The sequence below is a fragment of the Panthera onca genome, chromosome C1, assembly GCF_046562875.1.
Source record: "Panthera onca isolate mPanOnc1 chromosome C1, mPanOnc1 haplotype 2, whole genome shotgun sequence".
Classification (NCBI taxonomy): Eukaryota; Metazoa; Chordata; class Mammalia; order Carnivora; family Felidae; genus Panthera; species Panthera onca.
In genome coordinates this window covers 178886788-178906178 of record NC_138346.1, presented here as the reverse complement: position 1 = coordinate 178906178, position 19391 = coordinate 178886788, and the positions used below count along the sequence as shown (strand labels likewise).

The following is a 19391-nucleotide window of genomic DNA, read 5'->3' as shown; positions in this document are numbered from 1 at the left end:
ACATTTATAGTTGTATATCTTCTGTTTTTTTCATTATGAATATCTTGCTTTATGTCTGGTTATAGTCTTTGTTTAGAAGTCTCTTTTTGTCTGACTAACATAGTTGCTCCAGCCTTTTTATGCGTACTGTTTGCATGATATATATTTTCTATTCATTAGCTTTTAATCTATTTATGTTGTTTATCTGTATAAGGTATATCTCTTGTAGGTAGTAGTGTATCATTTTTTAGCTTTTGTCAATTTCTACCTTTTTACTGGAGTATTTAAATCTGCTCTAATACAGTAACCATTAACTATATGTAATTATTGAATCCTTGAAATGTGGCTGTTCCAAATTGAGATGTGTTGTGTGAAGTACACATTGGATTTTGAAAACTTAATATGAAAAATAGAATGTACAGTATTAATTTTTTTACTGCTTACATGTTAAAATGAAATAGTTTGGATATATTGGGTTAAATAAAATGTATATTAAACAATTATATGTTAGAAAATTTTAAAGTACATATGTGATTTGCATTATATTTCTGTTGGACAGTGTGACTTAGATTATTAAGATCATTAACTTGACCATTTTTATCTCTTACCTGTTGTGCTCTCTGTTTTTTGTTCTGTTCTCCCTCTCCTGCTTTCTTTTGGATTATTTGAATATTTTTATTTTATGTTTTTATTTTTTGGTTTTAAATGTATATTTTTATTTCTTAAAGATAGTTTTTAAAAAAAGTTTATTTATTTATTTTGAGAGAGAGAGAGCACATGGGGAGGGGCAGAGAGAGAGGGAGAGAGTGAATACCAAGTAGGCTCCACACTGTCAGTACAGAGCCTGATGTGGGGCTCAAACTCACAAACTGTGGGACATTGACCTGAGCTGAAATCAAGAGTCAGAGGCTTAACTTCCTGAACCACCCAGGTGATCCTATTTATTTCTGAGAGAGAGAGAGAGAGAGAGAGAGAGAGAGAGAGAGAGAGAGAGAGAATGAATTCATGCGTATAAGTGGGGGAGAGGTAGAGAGGGAGAGAGAGAATCCCAAGCAGGCTCCACACTGTCAGTGCAGAGCTGGATGCAGGGCTTGATCCCATGAATTGTGAGATCATGACCTGAGCCAAAGTCAAGAGTCAGATACTTAACCAACTAAGCCACCCAGGCACCTCTATTTGAATATATTTAGTATGAATTTTATTTTGTGTATTGGACTTTGGCCATATCTCTTTAGTTAGTTTCTTTGTTTTTTAATTTAATTTAATTGTATTGTATTGTATCGTATTGTATTGTATTGTATTGTATTTTCAAGTTAGTTAACATACAGTATAGTCTTGGCTTTAGGAGTAGAACCCAGTGATTCATCTCTTACATATGACACCCAGTGCTCATCCCGAGAAGTGCCTTCCTTAATGCTCATCTGCCACCCATTTAACACCCCCAGTTTTTTTGGTTTTTGTTTTTGTTTTAGTGGTTGCAGGATTTCTTAACCTCAATGTTGTTGATGAATTAGATTATTCTTGGTCTTGGGGGTTGTGTATTGCAGGAAGTTTAGCAGCATTCCTGGTTTCTACCCACTAAATGCCTAATACCTCTAATACATAGAAATAAGGGATCCTCTTCTCTGCCTCTCTCCTCTGTGAACTTTCTCTTTTACTCTCTGACCTGTATGGGTTTCTTTTCCTCATTCCTCTGGTTAGAAAAATGGAGTTTCTGTTAGAGTTTTGGCTACCTATGCTTCCCTGCTGCCAGTAATGCTCAGGATGGTGCTCACCCTTGGAACAAAGCTGTTGAGAGAGCCTAAAAAGAGAAAACTTGGAATTTACCCTTGTATAGTGGCTTCTCCAAGTTTTAACTCTTCATGATTCCCCTGCGTTTGTTGACTTTTCAGAGTCTTCAAGTAGTTGTTTTTTGTATTTTATCTAGTGTTTTATATTGTAAACAGTGGGAGACATAGGCTATAGTGAATATATATGCTATGCTGCCTTAGTAGAACTGGAACATAATCTCAAGGTTTTAAATATATATACATTTTGATATATGATGATGACTTTCAAAATTATATCCCTAGCTTACACCACTTCCCTGATCTCTAGACTTATATGTCCAGCTGCCTATTTTTCAAGAGTTTTTTGGATGTCTCATTAGCATCTCAAATCCAAGTCCAAATTGAGCTTCTGCTGTGACCCAGACTTCCTCCTTCCTCAGTCTTCCCCATTCTCCTTTTGCTCCAGTTCCTCTCATTCTTTCATAGCCCCCTTGGAATCCATCTCTAAGTCCTGGTGGCTATGGACTCTGCCTTCTAAATATATCCAGAATACAACCATATCTTACCACTTTTTATCACTACCAGCCTAGTCCAGACCACCGTTATTTCTCACTTACATTATTGCAGTAGTCTCATAACTGGCACCCCTTCTTCTGCCTTGTCTCCTTATGGTTTATTTTCTATAATGAAGCTTTCATGGTTCTGTTAAAAGCATACAGCAGATCAATATCATTCCTCTGATCGTCTCGTTCAGGAGTAAAAGCCAAATGTGATCGGTCCTTTTTATTCCCCTCTCACATCTTTCTGACTTCTACATCTCCGACTCTTTTACTTTGCTGCAGCTGCATTGGGCTCTTTCCTCAAACACTCCAGACTTACTTCTAGCTCAGGGCCTTTCTTTGTTCCACATATCCATATGATTTGCTCCCTTATTCCCTTAAGGTCTTTGACCAAATGTCAAAGTGGAAGACTTCTCCCATAACTTGGTTTAAAATGTGAACTCCTTACCCTGTCTTTTTGGTCCCAACACTTACTGTACCCCCTTTCCTGCCTTTACCCCACCCCATGGTTCTTATCACCACTCTGTTATATATCTTACTTTCATTACATATTGTCTGTCTCTTCCTTACACCTCTCCTGACAGTGAAGTTAATTCCATTAGAATGGGGATATTTGCTTCATTATTGCTGTATCCCCTAGCTTCCAGTGCAGTTTTGGCACATAATTGCTTTCTATTTATTTTCTTATTGGTGGCCCATAAGAATGGTTGTTATAGTACTTTCATCTCTGGATCACTTTTAGTTGATGGGCTCAAGATATTGCCAGTGGAATCTTCTAATACTTAATAGGTTGTATATATTATAAAAAAGAAAATGCAGTGAATTATTCCATTCTTGGGGTTGGTTTGTATTCAGTCTGCTATTACTTGGTATAGTAACAATATTTAGGAGTTCTAAAAGCAGTAATGGCAGGTAGAATACCTGTTATGACCAGAGCCTTGTATCAGGCTCTATGTCAGAAACACCAAAAAATAAAAGAATACCTCAGTGGATGGTTTTTAATCTACAACCTAGATTTAAAGTGAAATTAGAAGTGTTAGTCATAGGGGTTTCTGGGTGGCTCAGTCAGTGGAGCATGTGACTTTTGATCTCAGGATTGTGAGTTTGAGCCCTACATAGGGTGTAGAAATTACTTAAAAATAAACTCATAAAAAAAAAAAAAGAAGTGTGAGTCATAAAAAATTTTGTGATTAGTGTGTTTCATTTTACCAATAGAGAAACTCTTTGGTTTTTGAAGGCAATAAAATATATTGGTTAAGAACATGGGCTATGAAGCCAGGCTGCCTGATGATTAATCCTAGATTAGTCCCCTGCTGTTGCCTTGGCTAGTTACTTAACATCTATGTGACTGTTGCCTCATCTGTAAAATGGGAATGATAACACATACTTCATAGTGTTGAGGATTAAATTATGTAGATATATAATAATTAGAACAAGGCCTGACACAAAGGGAGTACATAAAAGCTATTAGCCATCTCTGACAGTACCATAACCACCATCTTTCTTTGGAGGTTCCACTTCATTATCAGAAATACCAGCTGGAAGAATATTTTATAGCCTACATGGATTTTTATTTACTCCTTAACCACCTGGAAGAATGACCAGAGAGTTGATAGAAATGTTGAAGCCACCAAGCATGTAATTTTCATTTTCTTTTAAGCTTATGCTTATGGCTCAACAGTATTTTCATCTACTTCATTTCATCCCTTCATTTCATGTCCCATGCTCTCCCCTCGGCTTGCTGGGAATGTTTATAGATCATATAACAGTGCAATTGAAAATAAAAATGAATACATTGGGCACAATTATGGATTTTTAAAGCTGATGCAATTATTTTAGTTATAGTATTGGATCCACTTCCATTCTTCGGGGTCTTTGAATCTCTGTTATATTTGTAGCAATTTTGGAAGCCAGAGAGCTCTTAAGAAATTCTAAATAGGAACTCTGTTTAATGTATGAAATGTTCTTAAAATATAAATCTTTATTACTCAGTATTTATTATGTAGCTTTTAGAAGTGCTTATATCAGGGGGTGCCTAGGTGGCTCAGTTGGTTAAGCATCCAACTTCGGCTCAGGTCATGATCTCACTGTTTGTGGGTTCAAGCCCTGTGTCAGCTCTGTGCTGACAGCTCAGAGCCTGGAGATTGCTTTGGATTCTGTGTCTCCCTCTCTCTCTGCCCCTCCCCCATACTCTCTTTCTCTCTCAAAAATAAATAAACATTAAAAATTTTTTTTAAAAAAGAGTGCTTATATCAGTTTGATATTAGTTTGAACTGTTAAGAAATGTTTACTATAAGAAGATCTTGGCTATACTGAAATTTAAAAAAAAAACGTATCATTTGGACCAATGTTATTTTTAACCTTTGTGAATATTATTTTTCCTTTAGGGCAAGGTGGAAAACTGGTTGATAGGGGAGATAATACTTATGGAGGAAAGTGGGTCATAAATCCTAGTGGTGGATTGATTTCAAAGGGACATCCACTGGGAGCTACAGGTAATACTACACACACATTTCCTAATTTTTTTGTTATCATTTTTTATATAAGTGTGAATTGTTTAGCCATTGATTTGAATGAAGAATTGTATTCTCTGAACCTGGTAGCCAGTGCTTTAAATGATTATTTAGTCATGTTATTTTAAATTTTCCTTTAAGTATAGTGCATTTTAATAATCTTAACTGATGAAAATTTGAATTAGGTGAAACTCTAAATTCAATATACATATATTTTTTAAAATTTTTTTTAATGTTTATTTATTTTGAGAGAGAGAGAGAGCGAGCGTGCAAGCAGGGGAGGGCTCAGAGAGAGAGAATCCTAAGCAGGCTCCACACTGTCAGTGCAGAGCCTGATGTGGGGCTCGAACCCATGAACCATGAGATCACAACCCGAGCCCAAGTCAGGCATCTAACTGACTGAGCCACCCAGGTGCCCCAACATACAATATTTTTTAAGTTTGATTATTTTCAAATAGGTGTACAATTTAAATTAAAATGTTCCAAATAGAGATCTTGCTAGACCTGCTGGATGGATAAGAATAAGTTGAAATGAGCACATTATTTGTATGTAGTTGTATATGTGGTTGGTGTTACATGGAAATTTTTTTCTCTGGAGAATTGGACTAGAAGTTATGAAATAAGAATTTTACTTTGACTTTACTGCTGATTGGCCATGTGACTATTTTGATTAGTTATCAATTAGTCAGTTAATCACTTTGAATCTTAGTTTCCTTAATTGTAAAATGAAATTATACCAGAAAAGTTTATAAAATAATTTAGTACTAAAATCTGGGATTTGTTTTTATGAAGATAGCTGAGCTTTGTATTTTTTCATATTGTCTTATATATTAAATATTTTATAAATTATTACAAATTCCAAAATAGGGAAGTTAGAATTAACAGTGTATTCATTATAGCAATTAACTGGTTTATTTTTCTTTACCACTTAAATTTAGTAAGCTTATTATCTAGTGAATAGATACTTGTAAACAGAGAGTAAGAGATAGGTAGACAAATGTGCACACATAGATAGTTGCAATAGAAGGTGCCACCTTGTTATTTATTTTGTCTGGTTTGTTCTTTGGTTCTTTTCTCTTTTTTGTGCTTTTTGTTCATTGGGTGTTTTTTAGTATTTTATTTTCTCTTTTCTGTTGAATTATTTCTTTTTCTTATTTCTTAGTGGTTGCTGTAGAATGTGCAACATACATCTTTTTTTTTTTTTTTTTTAAATTTTTTTTCAACGTTTTTTATTTATTTTTGGGACAGAGAGAGACAGAGCATGAACAGGGGAGGGGCAGAGAGAGAGGGAGACACAGAATCGGAAACAGGCTCCAGGCTCCGAGCCATCAGCCCAGAGCCCGACGCGGGGATCGAACTCACGGACCGCGAGATCGCGACCTGGCTGAAGTCGGACGCTTAACCGACTGCGCCACCCAGGCGCCCCTGCAACATACATCTTTAATTTAACCACAGTCTACCTTCAAATAATGTTATGCCATTTTACATATAATGTAAGGGACTTTTACAACAGCATATTTCCAAGCACTTCCAAAATATTTGTAAACCCCACAGTATACTATTGTTATTATTGCTCTGAACAATCCACTATATTTCGAAGTAATCTGAAAATGAGGGGAATGAGAGTGATATTACTGGGAGTGACAGAATAACAATATCTGACAAATACTCTCCTTTATAAAAGTACTAAGAACACTTGCAAAAATTATCAAGACTGGGGCGCTTGGGTGGCTCAGTTGGTTAAGCCTCCAACTCTATCTCAGCTCAGGTCTTGATCTCAAGGTTGTGAGTTCAAGCCCCACATCGGGCTCCGCACTGGGTGTGAAGCCTACTTAAAAAAAAAATTGTCAAGATCAAGTTTTTACAGAACTCTGGAAATTAACCAAAGGGTTGCAACAATCTGGGGGAACATTTTTAAAAACAGTCTGCTGAATCTCCATAAGAACACTAAGCTTTAATGGCATTTTGACTTGCTCTAATACCACTCCCCTTTGCCCCAGCTCCATGGTAGTCTTGAAAGCAGTAGCCTGCAATCATGGTAGAAACCAGCAGCCTGGCCAGCACTGGAGGAGTCAAAATTGAATTGGAGTTCTTTCAAAGCCCCATTCTTAGAGAATTGTCATTATTTGACCTGTCTGACAGTTCCCTGGTAAACCATTCTTAAAATGCTTGTCTTTAAGTAACCTGACACAGAACTTGCAGAGTATTTTCTCCAGAATCACTTGTTAAGAATAATTAACAACAATTGGCTTAACAACATAGCTGCCTGAGGTGCTGATAATTGGGACAAAAGACCCAACCAAAAACCTTAAAAGAAAAAACCAGGGAATGAGATGTCTATTAAGGGTCTTTGAAAAGATCTGACATGTCCCTAAGAATCTAGAACACCCAGTATATACATGAAGATTGTATGTATGTTCAAGGCTTTCTTCATGCTCAGAAAAGACCTAACAAGATCTTAAGCTCTTACCTCTGGCTAACCTTGGGGCTCTGCGCAATTGGGAAGTAGAGGCTAAGGTGAAGTTGTAAACTGCCTGGCTGAGTGCCCCAATACACACACACACACACACACACACACACACGCAGCTTCAGCAAAAACTGGGAGACTTATTAGTTCCAGACACTTAAGAAAATCTCTGTCCAGCCATTAGCTAACCACTAAGGTAACCAAGAAGAAAATATAATGATCAATTGTGACAAAGAATATAGACTTTACAGAATCAGTTTGGAAAAGTCAACAACAACAAACTCTGAGAAAGGGGAAGAATCTGATTTCTAGAGGTGCCATATTTTATTATATAAAATAGCCAGTTTTTAACAAAAAAATGTGAGACATGCAAAGAAACAAGAAAGTATGGCCCATACATAGGGGAAAAACAGTCAATAGAAACAGAGGTAGGCCAAGCTTTGAATTTACTAGACAAAGACAATCATCTACTTAAGTGTGTTCAAAGAATTAAAGGAAGCTATATCTAAAGAACTAAAGGAGGGGGGTGGGAGGGAGGGCAGGGTGGGTGATGGGTATTGAGGAGGGCACCTTTTGGGATGAGCACTGGGTGTTGTATGGAAACCAATTTGACAGTAAATTTCATATATTAAAAAATAAAAAAAAAAAAAAAAAAGAACTAAAGGAAAGTGTCACAACCAAATAGAAAATATCAATTACTAGGTAGAAATTATAGAAAAGAACCAAATATATTCTGGCATTGACAAGTATAGTAACTGGAATGAAAAATTCACTAGAGGGTCTCAATACAAAATATGAGCAGGCAGAAGAAAAAATCAGTAAAAGTTTTAGGTAAGTCAATTGAAATTATCCAGGCTGATGAACAGAAAAAAAAAAAAAAAGGAAGAAGAAGGAGAAAAATGAACAGAGCCTCAGAGACCTGTGGGACCCCAGCAACACTAACAGCATAAACGTAGTGACCTCAGAAGGAGAGGAGAAAAAGGGGCAGAGAGAATATTTGAAGAAATAATGGCTGATAACTCCCCAAACTTGAGGAAAAAACATTTATATGCATATTGAAGAAGTTCAACAAACTTCAAGTAGGAATATCTCAAAGAGATTTACACTTAGACACATCATAGTCAAACTGTTGGAAGTAAAAGTATATTGAAAACATCAAGGGAGAAGATTCATCATGTACAAGCATTCCTCAGTAAGGCTTAACAGCTGATTTTGTTTCAGAAACTATTGAAGCAGTGTGATGAAAGAAAGTGCTAAGGAACAATTCTGTATTCAGTGAAACTACCCTTTAAAAATGAAGGAGGGGGCACTGGGTGGCTCAGTCAGTTGAGCAACGGACTCTTAATTTCAGTTTAGGTCATAATCTCATGGTTCATGGAATCGAGCCCCATGCCAGGCTCTGTGCTGACAGCATGGAGCCTGCTTGGAATTCTCTCTCTCTGTCTCTCTCTGCCCCTCCCCGACTAGCACATGCACATGTGTGTGCATGTGGGTACGTACTCTGTCTCTATAAATATTAAAAATAAATAAATAAAAATGAAGGAGAAATGAAGACATTCCCAGATAAACAAAAATTGAGAGAATTTATCATTAGACCTCTCCTATAAGAAATCCTTTATAAAGAGATAGTGAAATGAAAGAACACTATATATAGCAATCCAGGCCTTCCTAAAGAAGGAAGAAAGGTCTCAGATACACAACCTAACCTTACACCTTAAAGAGCTGGGAAAAGATGAGCAAATAAAACCCAAAACCAGCAGAAGACAGGAAATAATAAAGATTAGAGCAGAAATTAATGCTATTGAAGCCAAAACAAACAAACAAACAAAACAAACAAACAAACAAACAAACAAAAACCCAGTAGAACAGATCAATGAAACCAGAAGCTGGTTCTTTGAAAGAATTAACAAAATTGATAAACCCCTAGCCAGTTTGATCAAAAAGAAAAAGGAAAGGACCCAAATAAATAAAATCAAGAATGAAACAGGAGAAATCACAACCAACACAGCAGAAATAAAAACAATAATAAGAAAATACTATGAGCAATTATACACCAGTAAAATGGGCAATCTGGAAGAAATGGACAAATTCCTAGAAACATATACACTACCAAAACTGAAACAGGAAGAAATAGAAAGTTTGAACACACCCATAACCAGTAAAGAAATTGGATTAGTAATCAAAAATCTCCCAAAAAACAAGAGCCCAGGGCCAGATGGCTTTCCCCGGGGAATTCTACCAAAGATTTAAGGAAGAGTTAACACCTATTCTCTTGAAGCTGTTCCAAAAAATAAAAATGGAAGGAAAACTTCGAAACTCTTTCTATGAAGCCAGCATTACCTTGATTCCAAAACCAGACAAAGACCTCACTAAAAAGGAGAACTATAGACCAATTTCCCTGATGAACATGGATGCAAAAATCCTCAAGATATTAGCCAACTGGATCCAACAATACATTAAAAAAATTATTCACCACGACCAAGTGGGATTTATACCTGGGATGCAGGACTGGTTCAATATTCGCAAAACAATCAATGTGATTCATCACATCAATAAAAGAAAGGACAAGAATCATGTGATCCTCTCAATAGATGCAGAGAAAGCATTTGACAAAATACAGCATCCTTTCTTGATAAAAACCCTCGAGAAAGTAGGGATAGAAGGATCATACCTTGAGATCATAAAAGCCATATATGAAAGATCCAACACTAATATCATCCTCAATGGGGAAAACTGAGAGCTTTCCCCCTAAGGTCAGGAACAAGACAGGGGTGTCTACTCTCGCCACTGTTATTCAACAAAGTATTAGAAGTCTTAGCCTCAGCCATCAGACAACACAAAGATATAAAGGCATCCAAATTGGCCAGGAGGATGTCAAACGTTCACTCTTTGCAGATGACATGATACGCAAATGGAAAACCCAAAAGATTCCACCAAAAAACTGCTAGAACTGATTCATGCATTCAGCAAAATTTCAGGATATAAAATCAATGCACAGAAATTGGTTGCATTCCTATACACCAACAATGAAGCAACAGAAAGAGAAATCAAGGAATCGATCCCATTTACAATTGCACCAAAAACCATAAAATGCCTAGGAATAAATCTAACCAAAGAGGTGAAATATCTATACACTGAAAACTATAGAAAGTTTATGAAAGAAATTGAAGAAGAAACAAATAGAAAACAAATGGAAAAATGTTCCATGCTCCTAGGTAGGAAGAACAAATATTATTAAAATGTCAATACTACCCAAAGCAATCTACATAGTCAATGTAATCCCTATCAAAATAACACCAGCATTCTTCACAGAGCTAGAGCAAACAATTCTAAAATTTGTATGGAACCAGAAAAGACCCTGAATAATCAAAGCAATCTTGAAATAGAAGACCAAAGCAGGAGGCATCACAGTCCTGGATTTCAAGCTGCATTATAAAGCTGTAATCATCAAGACAGTTTGGTACTGGCACAAAAACAGACACTCAGATCGATGGAACAGAATAGAGAACCGAGAAACGTACCCACAAACATATGGCCAACTATCTTTGACAAAGCAGGAAAGAATATCCAATGGAATAAAGACAGTCTCTTCAGCAAGTGGTGCTGGGAAAACTGGAAAGTGACATGCAGAAAAATGAACCTGGACCACTTTCTTACACCATACACAAAAATAAACTCAAAATGGATGAAAAACCTCAATGTAAGACAGGAAGCCATCAAAATCCTTGAGGAGAAAGCAGGCAAAACCTCTTTGATCTTGGCCCTAGCAATTTCTTACTCAACATATCTCTGGAGGCAAGGGAAACAAAAGCAAAAATGAACTATTGGACCTCATAAAAATAAAAAGCTTCTGCACAGCAAAGGAAACAATCAGCAAAACTAAAAGGCAGCTGACAGAATGGGAGAAGATGTTTGCAAATGACATATCAGATAAAGGGTTAGTATCCAAAATCTATAAAGAACTTATCAAACTCCACACCCAAAAAATCCAAAAAATAATCCAGTGAAGAAATGGGCAAAAGACATGAATAGACACTTTTCCAAAGAAGACATCCAGATGCCAACCGAGACATGAAAAAATGTTCAACTTCACTTATCATCAGGAAAATACAAATCAAAACCACAATGAGATACCACCTCACACATGTCAGAATGGTTAACGTTAACAACTCAGGCAACAACAGATGTTGGTGAGGATGTGGAGAGAGAGGATCTCTTTTGCACTGCTGGTAGGAATGCAAACTGGTCCCATACTCTGGGACACAGTATGGAGGTTCCTCAAAAAATTAAAAATAGAGGGGCGCCTGGGTGGCTCCGCTGGCTATGCAACTGACTTCAGCTCAGGTCATGGTCTTGCGGTTCATATGTTCGAGCCCTGCGTCAGGCTTTGTGCTGACAGCTTAGAGCCTGGAACCTGCTTCAGATTCTGTGCCTCACTCTCTCTGCCCCTCCCCCACTCACACTCTGTCTCTCTCTCCTTCAAAAATAAATAACACTAAAAAATTAAAAAAAATTAAAAGTAGAACTACCCTACAACCCAGCAGTTGAACTACTAAGTATTTATCCAAAGGATATAGGTATGCTGTTTCGAAGGGACACATGCACCCCAATGTTTATAGCAGCACTATCAACAATAGCCAAAGTATGGAAAGAGCCCAAATGTCCATCAATGGATGAATGGATATAGAAGATGTGGTATATCTATACAATAGAGTATTACTCGGCAATCAAAAAGAATGAAATCTTGCCATTTGCAACTATGTGGATAGGAACTAGAGGGTATTATGTGAAGCGAAATTAGTCAGAGAAAGATAAGTATCATATGACTTCACTCATATGAGGACTTTAAGACACAGAACAGATGAACATAAGGGAAGGGAAGCAAAAATAATATAAAAACAGGGAGGGGGACAAAACATAAGAGACTCTTAAATATGGAGAGCAAACAGAGGGTCACTAGAGGGGTTGTAGGAGGGGGGATGGGCTAAATGGGTAAGGGGCATTAAGGAATCTACTCCTGAAATCACTGTCGCCCTATATGCTAACTAACTTGGACATAAATTTAAAAAAAAAAAAATAACAGCAGGAATAAACCCATAGCAAAATGAGAAAAAAAAAAAAAAGAAAAGAAAACACTAGACAGTGGAATAAAGAGCATATGAAGAAATACAGAGCATTAGTAGTAGCATTAGTAGTAGGTGTATTTGTAAATATAAAGACAATAGCAGTACATTATTTTGGCATGTTTCTCCCCTCCTGTCCAGCTGCATGAAGCAATAATCTGAGTTGATAGACATACAATGCATAAAAATGTTATTTGTATGACAGTGACAACACAAAGGAGGGTGGAGGTAACATAGCTGACCATTTTTGTATACTATTGAAGTTAAGTTGGAGGGGCACCTGGGTGGGTTAGCCAGTTAAGCGTCTGACTTGGGCTCAGGTCATGATCTCACAGTTCGTGAGTTTGAGCCCTGTGTCTGGCTCTGGGCTTACAGCTCAGAGCCTGGAACCTGCTTTGGATTCTGTGTCTCCCTCTCTCTCTGACTCTCCTACATTCATTCTCTATCTCTCTCTCTCAAAAAAAATAAACATTAAAAAAAAAAAGAAATTATGTTGGTATTAATTCAAACTAGGTTGGTATAAATTAAGATGTTAATTGTAATTCCTAGAGTAACCACTAAAAAATAGCTTTCAAACATAGGAAAGAGCACCGCCTGGGTGGCTTAGTTGGTTAAGTGTCCAACTTCAGCTTAGGTTATGATTTCATCCTTCGTGGGTTCAAGCCCTGCATTGGACTCTGTACTGACAGCTCAGAGCCTGCAGCCTGCTTTGGATTCTGTGTCTCCCTCTCTCTCTGCCCCTCCCCTGCTTTGCTCTCTTTCTCTCAAAAATAAATAAATGTTAAGAAAAAACATATAGGAAAGATAGTGAAAAAATATATAGTAAAATGACAAAGAATGAAAATGGTATACTAGAAAATACATATTTAATACACAAGAAGGAAATAAGGGAGAAATAGAGGGATTAAAAAAGACAAAATTTTAAGAGAATGAGAAAATAAGCCAGACTGAGAGAAAATATTTGCAAAAGACATATCTGCTAAAGGACTATTATCTAAAGGAAACAAAGAATTCTTATAAAGTAAATAATAAGAAAATGAACAATATGATTAAAAATTGGGCAAAAGACCCAAACAGACACTTCACCAAAGAAGATATAGAGTGTCAAATAAGCATGTGGAAAGATCTTTAACATCATATGTCATTAGAGAATTGCAAATTAAAACCATAGGATACCATTACATACCTATTAGAATGTCCCGGATCCAAAATGGTGACAACACCAAATGCTGGCAAGTTTTTACAAAATGAAATATTCCCTACACTTATCATGAGCACTGAGTAATGTGTAGAATTGTTGAATCGCTATATAACACTGCATGTTAACTATAATGGAGTAAAATTAAAAACTTAATAAAAAAAATGAAACATCCTCCACCATACAATTCAGGAGTTGTGCTCATTGACATTCACCCAGATGAGTTGAAAACTTATGTCCACATAAAAATCTGCACATGGATGTTTATAGCAGCTTTATTTAAATTGCCAAAACTTAGAAGCAACCAAAATGTCCTTCAGAAGGTGAATGAATGCATAAATGATGGTGCATCCAGACAATATAATATTAGTCATTGCTAACAAAATATTAGCTATCAAGTATTGAAAAGACATGGAGGAACCTTATGTGCATATTACTTAGGTGAAAGAAGCTGATCTGAAAAGGCTACATACTCATATGATTCCAAATGTATAACATATGGAAGTAGTAGAAGGATCATGTGTTAGAGGAGAGGGAAGGAAGAAGGTATACAGCATAGAGGAAAAGGGCATGAGACTGTTCTGTGTGATACTACAGTGGCAGCTACACGTGATTATACATTTGTCAAATGTATACAACACCAGAAGCCAGGTGGTGAGCTTAGCTTTCAGGTCAATGGAACTATTGTTGTGTTTAAGACTGCTAAACTAGCAGAACCCAAAGTTTCAGGAATGACAAAATTTTCCTAGTAGATTATTAAGGTTAACAGTGAGAGGAGCTACTCCCTTTTCCATCTTTTGATCCTTTTTGTAGTGACTATAGAGAAATAGCACCATTAATTCAAAATATGTTCCACATTTTGGAGGGTGTGACTCCAGCACTACAAAGTGCTGCTGGTACCATTATAGAGTCTTCAAAAGGCTTTTACATTATACTATCAGATCAACTGCTTCAGGGTGATAGACTACATTGTAAGCCCAATGAATGCTGTGAATAGGTGTTCATCCCTGTATTCATTTATTGAGGCTATTAAATGAGCTTCTTAACCAGAGAAAATACTATTTGGAATACCACGTTGGCAAATCCAGCACAAAGATCAAGAATAAAACCCTAGGAGATATAAAAATTAAAGGTATAGGTGGAGAGGAAGATACATTTAAGAATAATAAGAATATATAGTCAGTTATTCAAGGGAGGAATGTTTCAAAAGTTAAGTCATCAGGCCAGAAAAGTTAAATTGATAGAGTGAAAAGTGTCCTTTGGATTTCACTATTATCAAGCCATTGGAAGTACTGGAACAATTTTATTGAAATGTTTTGCTAGAAACACATGGGAATGCAGAAATAAATAGAAGTGGGAAAGTAGCAACAATAGTGCAGATTAACTTTTAGGAGCAGTGGCTGTGAATGGAAAGGTTGATGTACCTCAATTGCAGGGGTGTGTTCTGTATGACTGAAGTCTTGTATTTCACCTTAGCCTCTTCATTCTTTTTAGTATACAGCTTTGTTGCTCCTAGTTTTTGTTGTTGTTTTTAATATGTAAAATGGGAATAAATAAACAACCTATATCTACCTTACAGAGTTGTTCTGTGGATTAAATTAGGAAATATGTATATGTGAAGTATATAGCACAGTTCCCAAAATGGGGTAGAAAAACAATAACTGCTAGTATTCTCCTCCTACAATTTCTGTAAAAGGATGCCATATTGGATCTAGGTAACTGTTTGTAGCTGGTAATAAAGTCATTGTTTGTATCACAACATGGAAAATGTATAACTATTTGAGGAGAACAACATTCTTTAATTTGTAGAGAAAGTAATTTTTCTTCTAGTATGACAGCCTCAAGGCATTAATTTCTCTATATAATTATTTTACCCAGTACTACACAGACATTTTTAAACTACTTTTCTGCCTTTAGTAAATAGACTAAACTCTTTCCTTTATCCCTCCAAAGAGGTAGGTCATACGTCAATGTTGACTTTTTGCTAATGGGACATAAAGAAGTCTGAGTGATAATAAATATTTCTGTGGTATGGTCATTGAAGCCCCATAGAGTTGTAGTTTGCACTTCTGGGAAAGATGGTGAAGTAGAAAGACCCTAAGTTCACTTTGTCCCATGGATACAAGTAGATAACACCTACCTTGGTGTAAATAACCCAGAAAATGACTTGAATGACAGAACACCCTCTCCACAGTTAAACATAGAGAAGAGGCCACATTGAAGAGCATAGGAAGTCGGCAGATGTGTTTGGAAGCTAAAGAGATGTGCAGGACTGTCTACAGGAGGGAGGGACACTGCAGGTGCAGAGAGGAGAGAGAAACAGACCTTTGTACCAGGCACCTCAGGCATGGGACTCCTGCATGGTGAAGACAAATCCCCATAACATTTGGTTGTGAAAACCAGAGGGGTCAAAAATTTCAAGTTCTTACAATTATCAGGGCTGGAATTTTAAAAATCAGTGGGCTCCGCTCTGGGATAACTGGGTTGGTCATGGCAAACTGAGTCCTTGCCCTTATAGAAATAGCACAACATACATACCTGTGGAGATACAGCATAGAAACAGTGGTCTGAAAAAAACCTGGGGTATATAGGAGGGAGATTTGTATACTCATCTCAGAACATGTGCTAGAAGGGCAGGGATCTTTGGGAGACTTCTCCAAGAACAAAAGAGCTAGCAGGTGCCATTTCCCTCTCCTACCCCCAGCCTAGACACATGGACATATATGGGAAACAGCACAGTGCCAACACTTTCCACCTAGCTTGCTAACAGGATGTCCAGCCTCCACAGGTCCACCCCCTGCAACCTGGCTGGCATCTGCAGGAGTTTTACCGGGCAGTTGCAGGTCCCCTCCTGCAGTGGACCAGCACAGACTTTGCTGCCACTGCATGCCCTGCCCCCACATTCTCCTGTGGACCAGCCTCTTCCCGTATACCTTTGGCTGGAGTCAACACAAAGCAGTGCCACAAGCCTGGCAGTGTGCAAGCATCCCCAAGAGGGGTTGGCACCACTCCAAAGTGACTCTTGCCCTGGAGAGAAGGGAAGATACCCACATATACCAATCCAGCTGTAGTTGCAGCAGTGGGCTGGGGGCATATACCTGGTCTCACTATAGTCCCTGCTCACCAATGAAAGCTTCTCAGGGGACAGCACAGGAAAAGTGCCAATGCTCTGCTGTTTGGTGTTACTGCATCTCTAGCAAATGCCTGATCTGACTTACTCAAGCCCAAGGCAGCCCCAAACTGGCCCACTAACAACACAGGGACCAAACACTGTCTGCAACAGGCAAAGAGAGCCATTGCAGAGGATGGGACTGAAGGCAAAAGCAGCTCAGGCACCATAGTAGGATGCAAGCAACACACATAAAAGGCACCCCTGAAGTGCCAGGTTCAGGTGAACAGGGGACATTGCATTGCAGGGCACTACAGGACCTCTTCTTCATAAGGCTACTACTTTCAAGAGCAGGAGACATAGTTGACTTTCCTAACACATAGACACTCACAGAGGGGTAGACAAAATAAGGAGACAAAAGAATATGTCCCAAATGAAAGAACAAGATAAAAGCATAGTAAGAGAGCTAAATAAAACAGAGATAAATAAGTGGTATGCCTGATAGAGAATTAAAGTAATGGTCATAAAAATACTCACTGGACTTGGGAAAAGAGTGAAGGGCTTCAGTGAGACCCTCAACAGAGATGGAAAACAAAACAAAAAAAAAGAACCAATCAGAGATGAATAACTCAATAACTGAAATTAAAAATACACTAGATGGAATCAACAGTAGACTAAAGGAGGCAGAAGAATGGATTAGCAACCTGGAGTACAGAGTAATGGAAAGCAATCAAGCTGAACAGGAGAGAGAAAAAATAATAATACTAAATGAAAATAGGGAACTCAGTGACTCCATCAAGCATAATAACATTTGCCTCTTAGGGATCCCAGATGGAGAAGAAAATGGGGCAGAAAATGTATTTGAAGAAATAATAGCTGAAAACTTAACAGCTGGGGAAGGAAACGGAAATCCAGACCCAGGAAGCACAGAGAGTCCCCAACAAAATCAACCCAAGGAGGTCCACATCAAGACATGTAGTAATTAAAACACAAAAAGTAGTGATACAGAAAGAGATAATTTTAAAAGCATCAAGAAAAAAGAAAACCAGGGGCGCCTGGGTGGCTCAGTTGGTTGAGCGTCCGACTTCAACTCAGGTCACGATCTCGTGGTCCGTGAGTTCGAGCCCTGCGTCGGGCTCTGGGCTGATGGCTCAAAGCCTGGAGCCTGCTTCGAATTCTGTGTCTCCCTCTCTCTCTGCCCCTCCCCTGTTCATGCTCTGTCTCTCTCTGTCTCAAAAATAAATAAAAACGTTTAAAAAAAAAAAGAAAAAAGAAAAAAGAAAACCATTACATACAGGGGAAATCCCATAAGGCTGTTAGCTGATTTTTTAGCTGAAACTTTGCAGGCCAGAAGGAAATGGCATGATATATTCAGAGTGCTTAAAAAAAAAGAAAACCTGCAACCAAGAATATTCTATCTAGCAAGGCTGTCTTTCAGAATAGGAGAGATAAAGTGTTTTTCAGACAAACACAAGTTAAAGGAGTTGATGACCACTAAACCAGACCTATAAGAAATGTTAAAGGGGACTCTTTGAGTAGAAAGGAAAGACCATAAGTAGGAGTAAGAAAAGTAGGAAGCACAAAAGCAGTAAAAATAAGTATACCTATAAAAATAAGTCAAGAGATTCACAGAATAAAGGATGTAAATTATGACACCCTATACCTAAAATATGGGGTTGGGGAGGAGAGTAAATAATAGGTTCACACTTAAGTGACTATCGACTGAACATGCACTGCTGTATGCATAAAATGTTACATATAAACCTAATAGTAACCACAAATCAAAAACCAGTAATACATAATGCAAAAAATAAAGAGAAAAGAATCCAAGTATATCACTAAAGCCAGCAAACCGTGAGAGAAGAGAGCAAGAGAAGAAAGGAACAGAGAAGAACTACAAAAACAAACATAAAACAAGTAACAAAATGACAATAAGTATATACCTATAAATAATTACTTTAAGGGACGCCTGGGTGGCTCGGTCGGTTAAGCGTCCGACTTCGGCTCAGGTCATGATCTCACGGTCTGTGAGTTTGAGCCCCGCGTCGGGCTCTGTGCTGACAGCTCAGAGCCTGGAGCCTGTTTCAGATTCTGTGTCTCCCTCTCTCTCTGCTCCTCCCCTGTTCATGCTCTGTCTCAAAAATAAATAAACGTTAAAAAAAAAAATTAAAAAAAAATAATTACTTTAAATGTAAACAGACTAAACACTCCAATGAAAAGACATAAGGTGATGGAATGGATAAGAAAGCGAGACCATCTACATGCTGCCTACAAGAAACTGAAACGCTAACTTGAAAAGATAAATGCATCCCTATGTAAATTGCAGCTTTTTTTACAGTAGCTAAATTATGGAAGCAGCCCAAGTGTCCATCAATAGATGAATGGATAAAGATGTACTATATATAATGGAATATTACTCAGACATAAAAAAAAAAAATGAAATCTTGCCGTTTGCAACAGCATGGATGGATCTGTAGGGCATACTGCTAAGTGAAATAAGTCAGAGAAAGACAAATACCATATAATTTCACTCATGTTGAATTTAAGAAAAGAAAATGAACAAAGAAAAAGACCAAAAGGAGACTCTAACTATAGAGAACAAACAGATGGTTACCAAAGGGTAGGTGGGGTGGGGGGTGGGGGATAAAATAGGTGAAGGGGATTAAGAGTAAT

The 19391-nt window shown here is 37.5% G+C and overlaps 1 protein-coding gene across 1 annotated transcript in view; it reads left to right on the top strand.

Moving 5' to 3' along the window:
* SCP2 (sterol carrier protein 2) overlaps window positions 1-19391 on the top strand; it is a 125993-nt gene that overhangs the window by 54327 nt on the left and 52275 nt on the right. The window contains exon 10 of the mRNA XM_060626276.3: window positions 4696-4803. Coding sequence (XP_060482259.1) covers window positions 4696-4803 — 108 coding nt within the window. The remainder of the gene's footprint in view (window positions 1-4695; window positions 4804-19391) is intronic.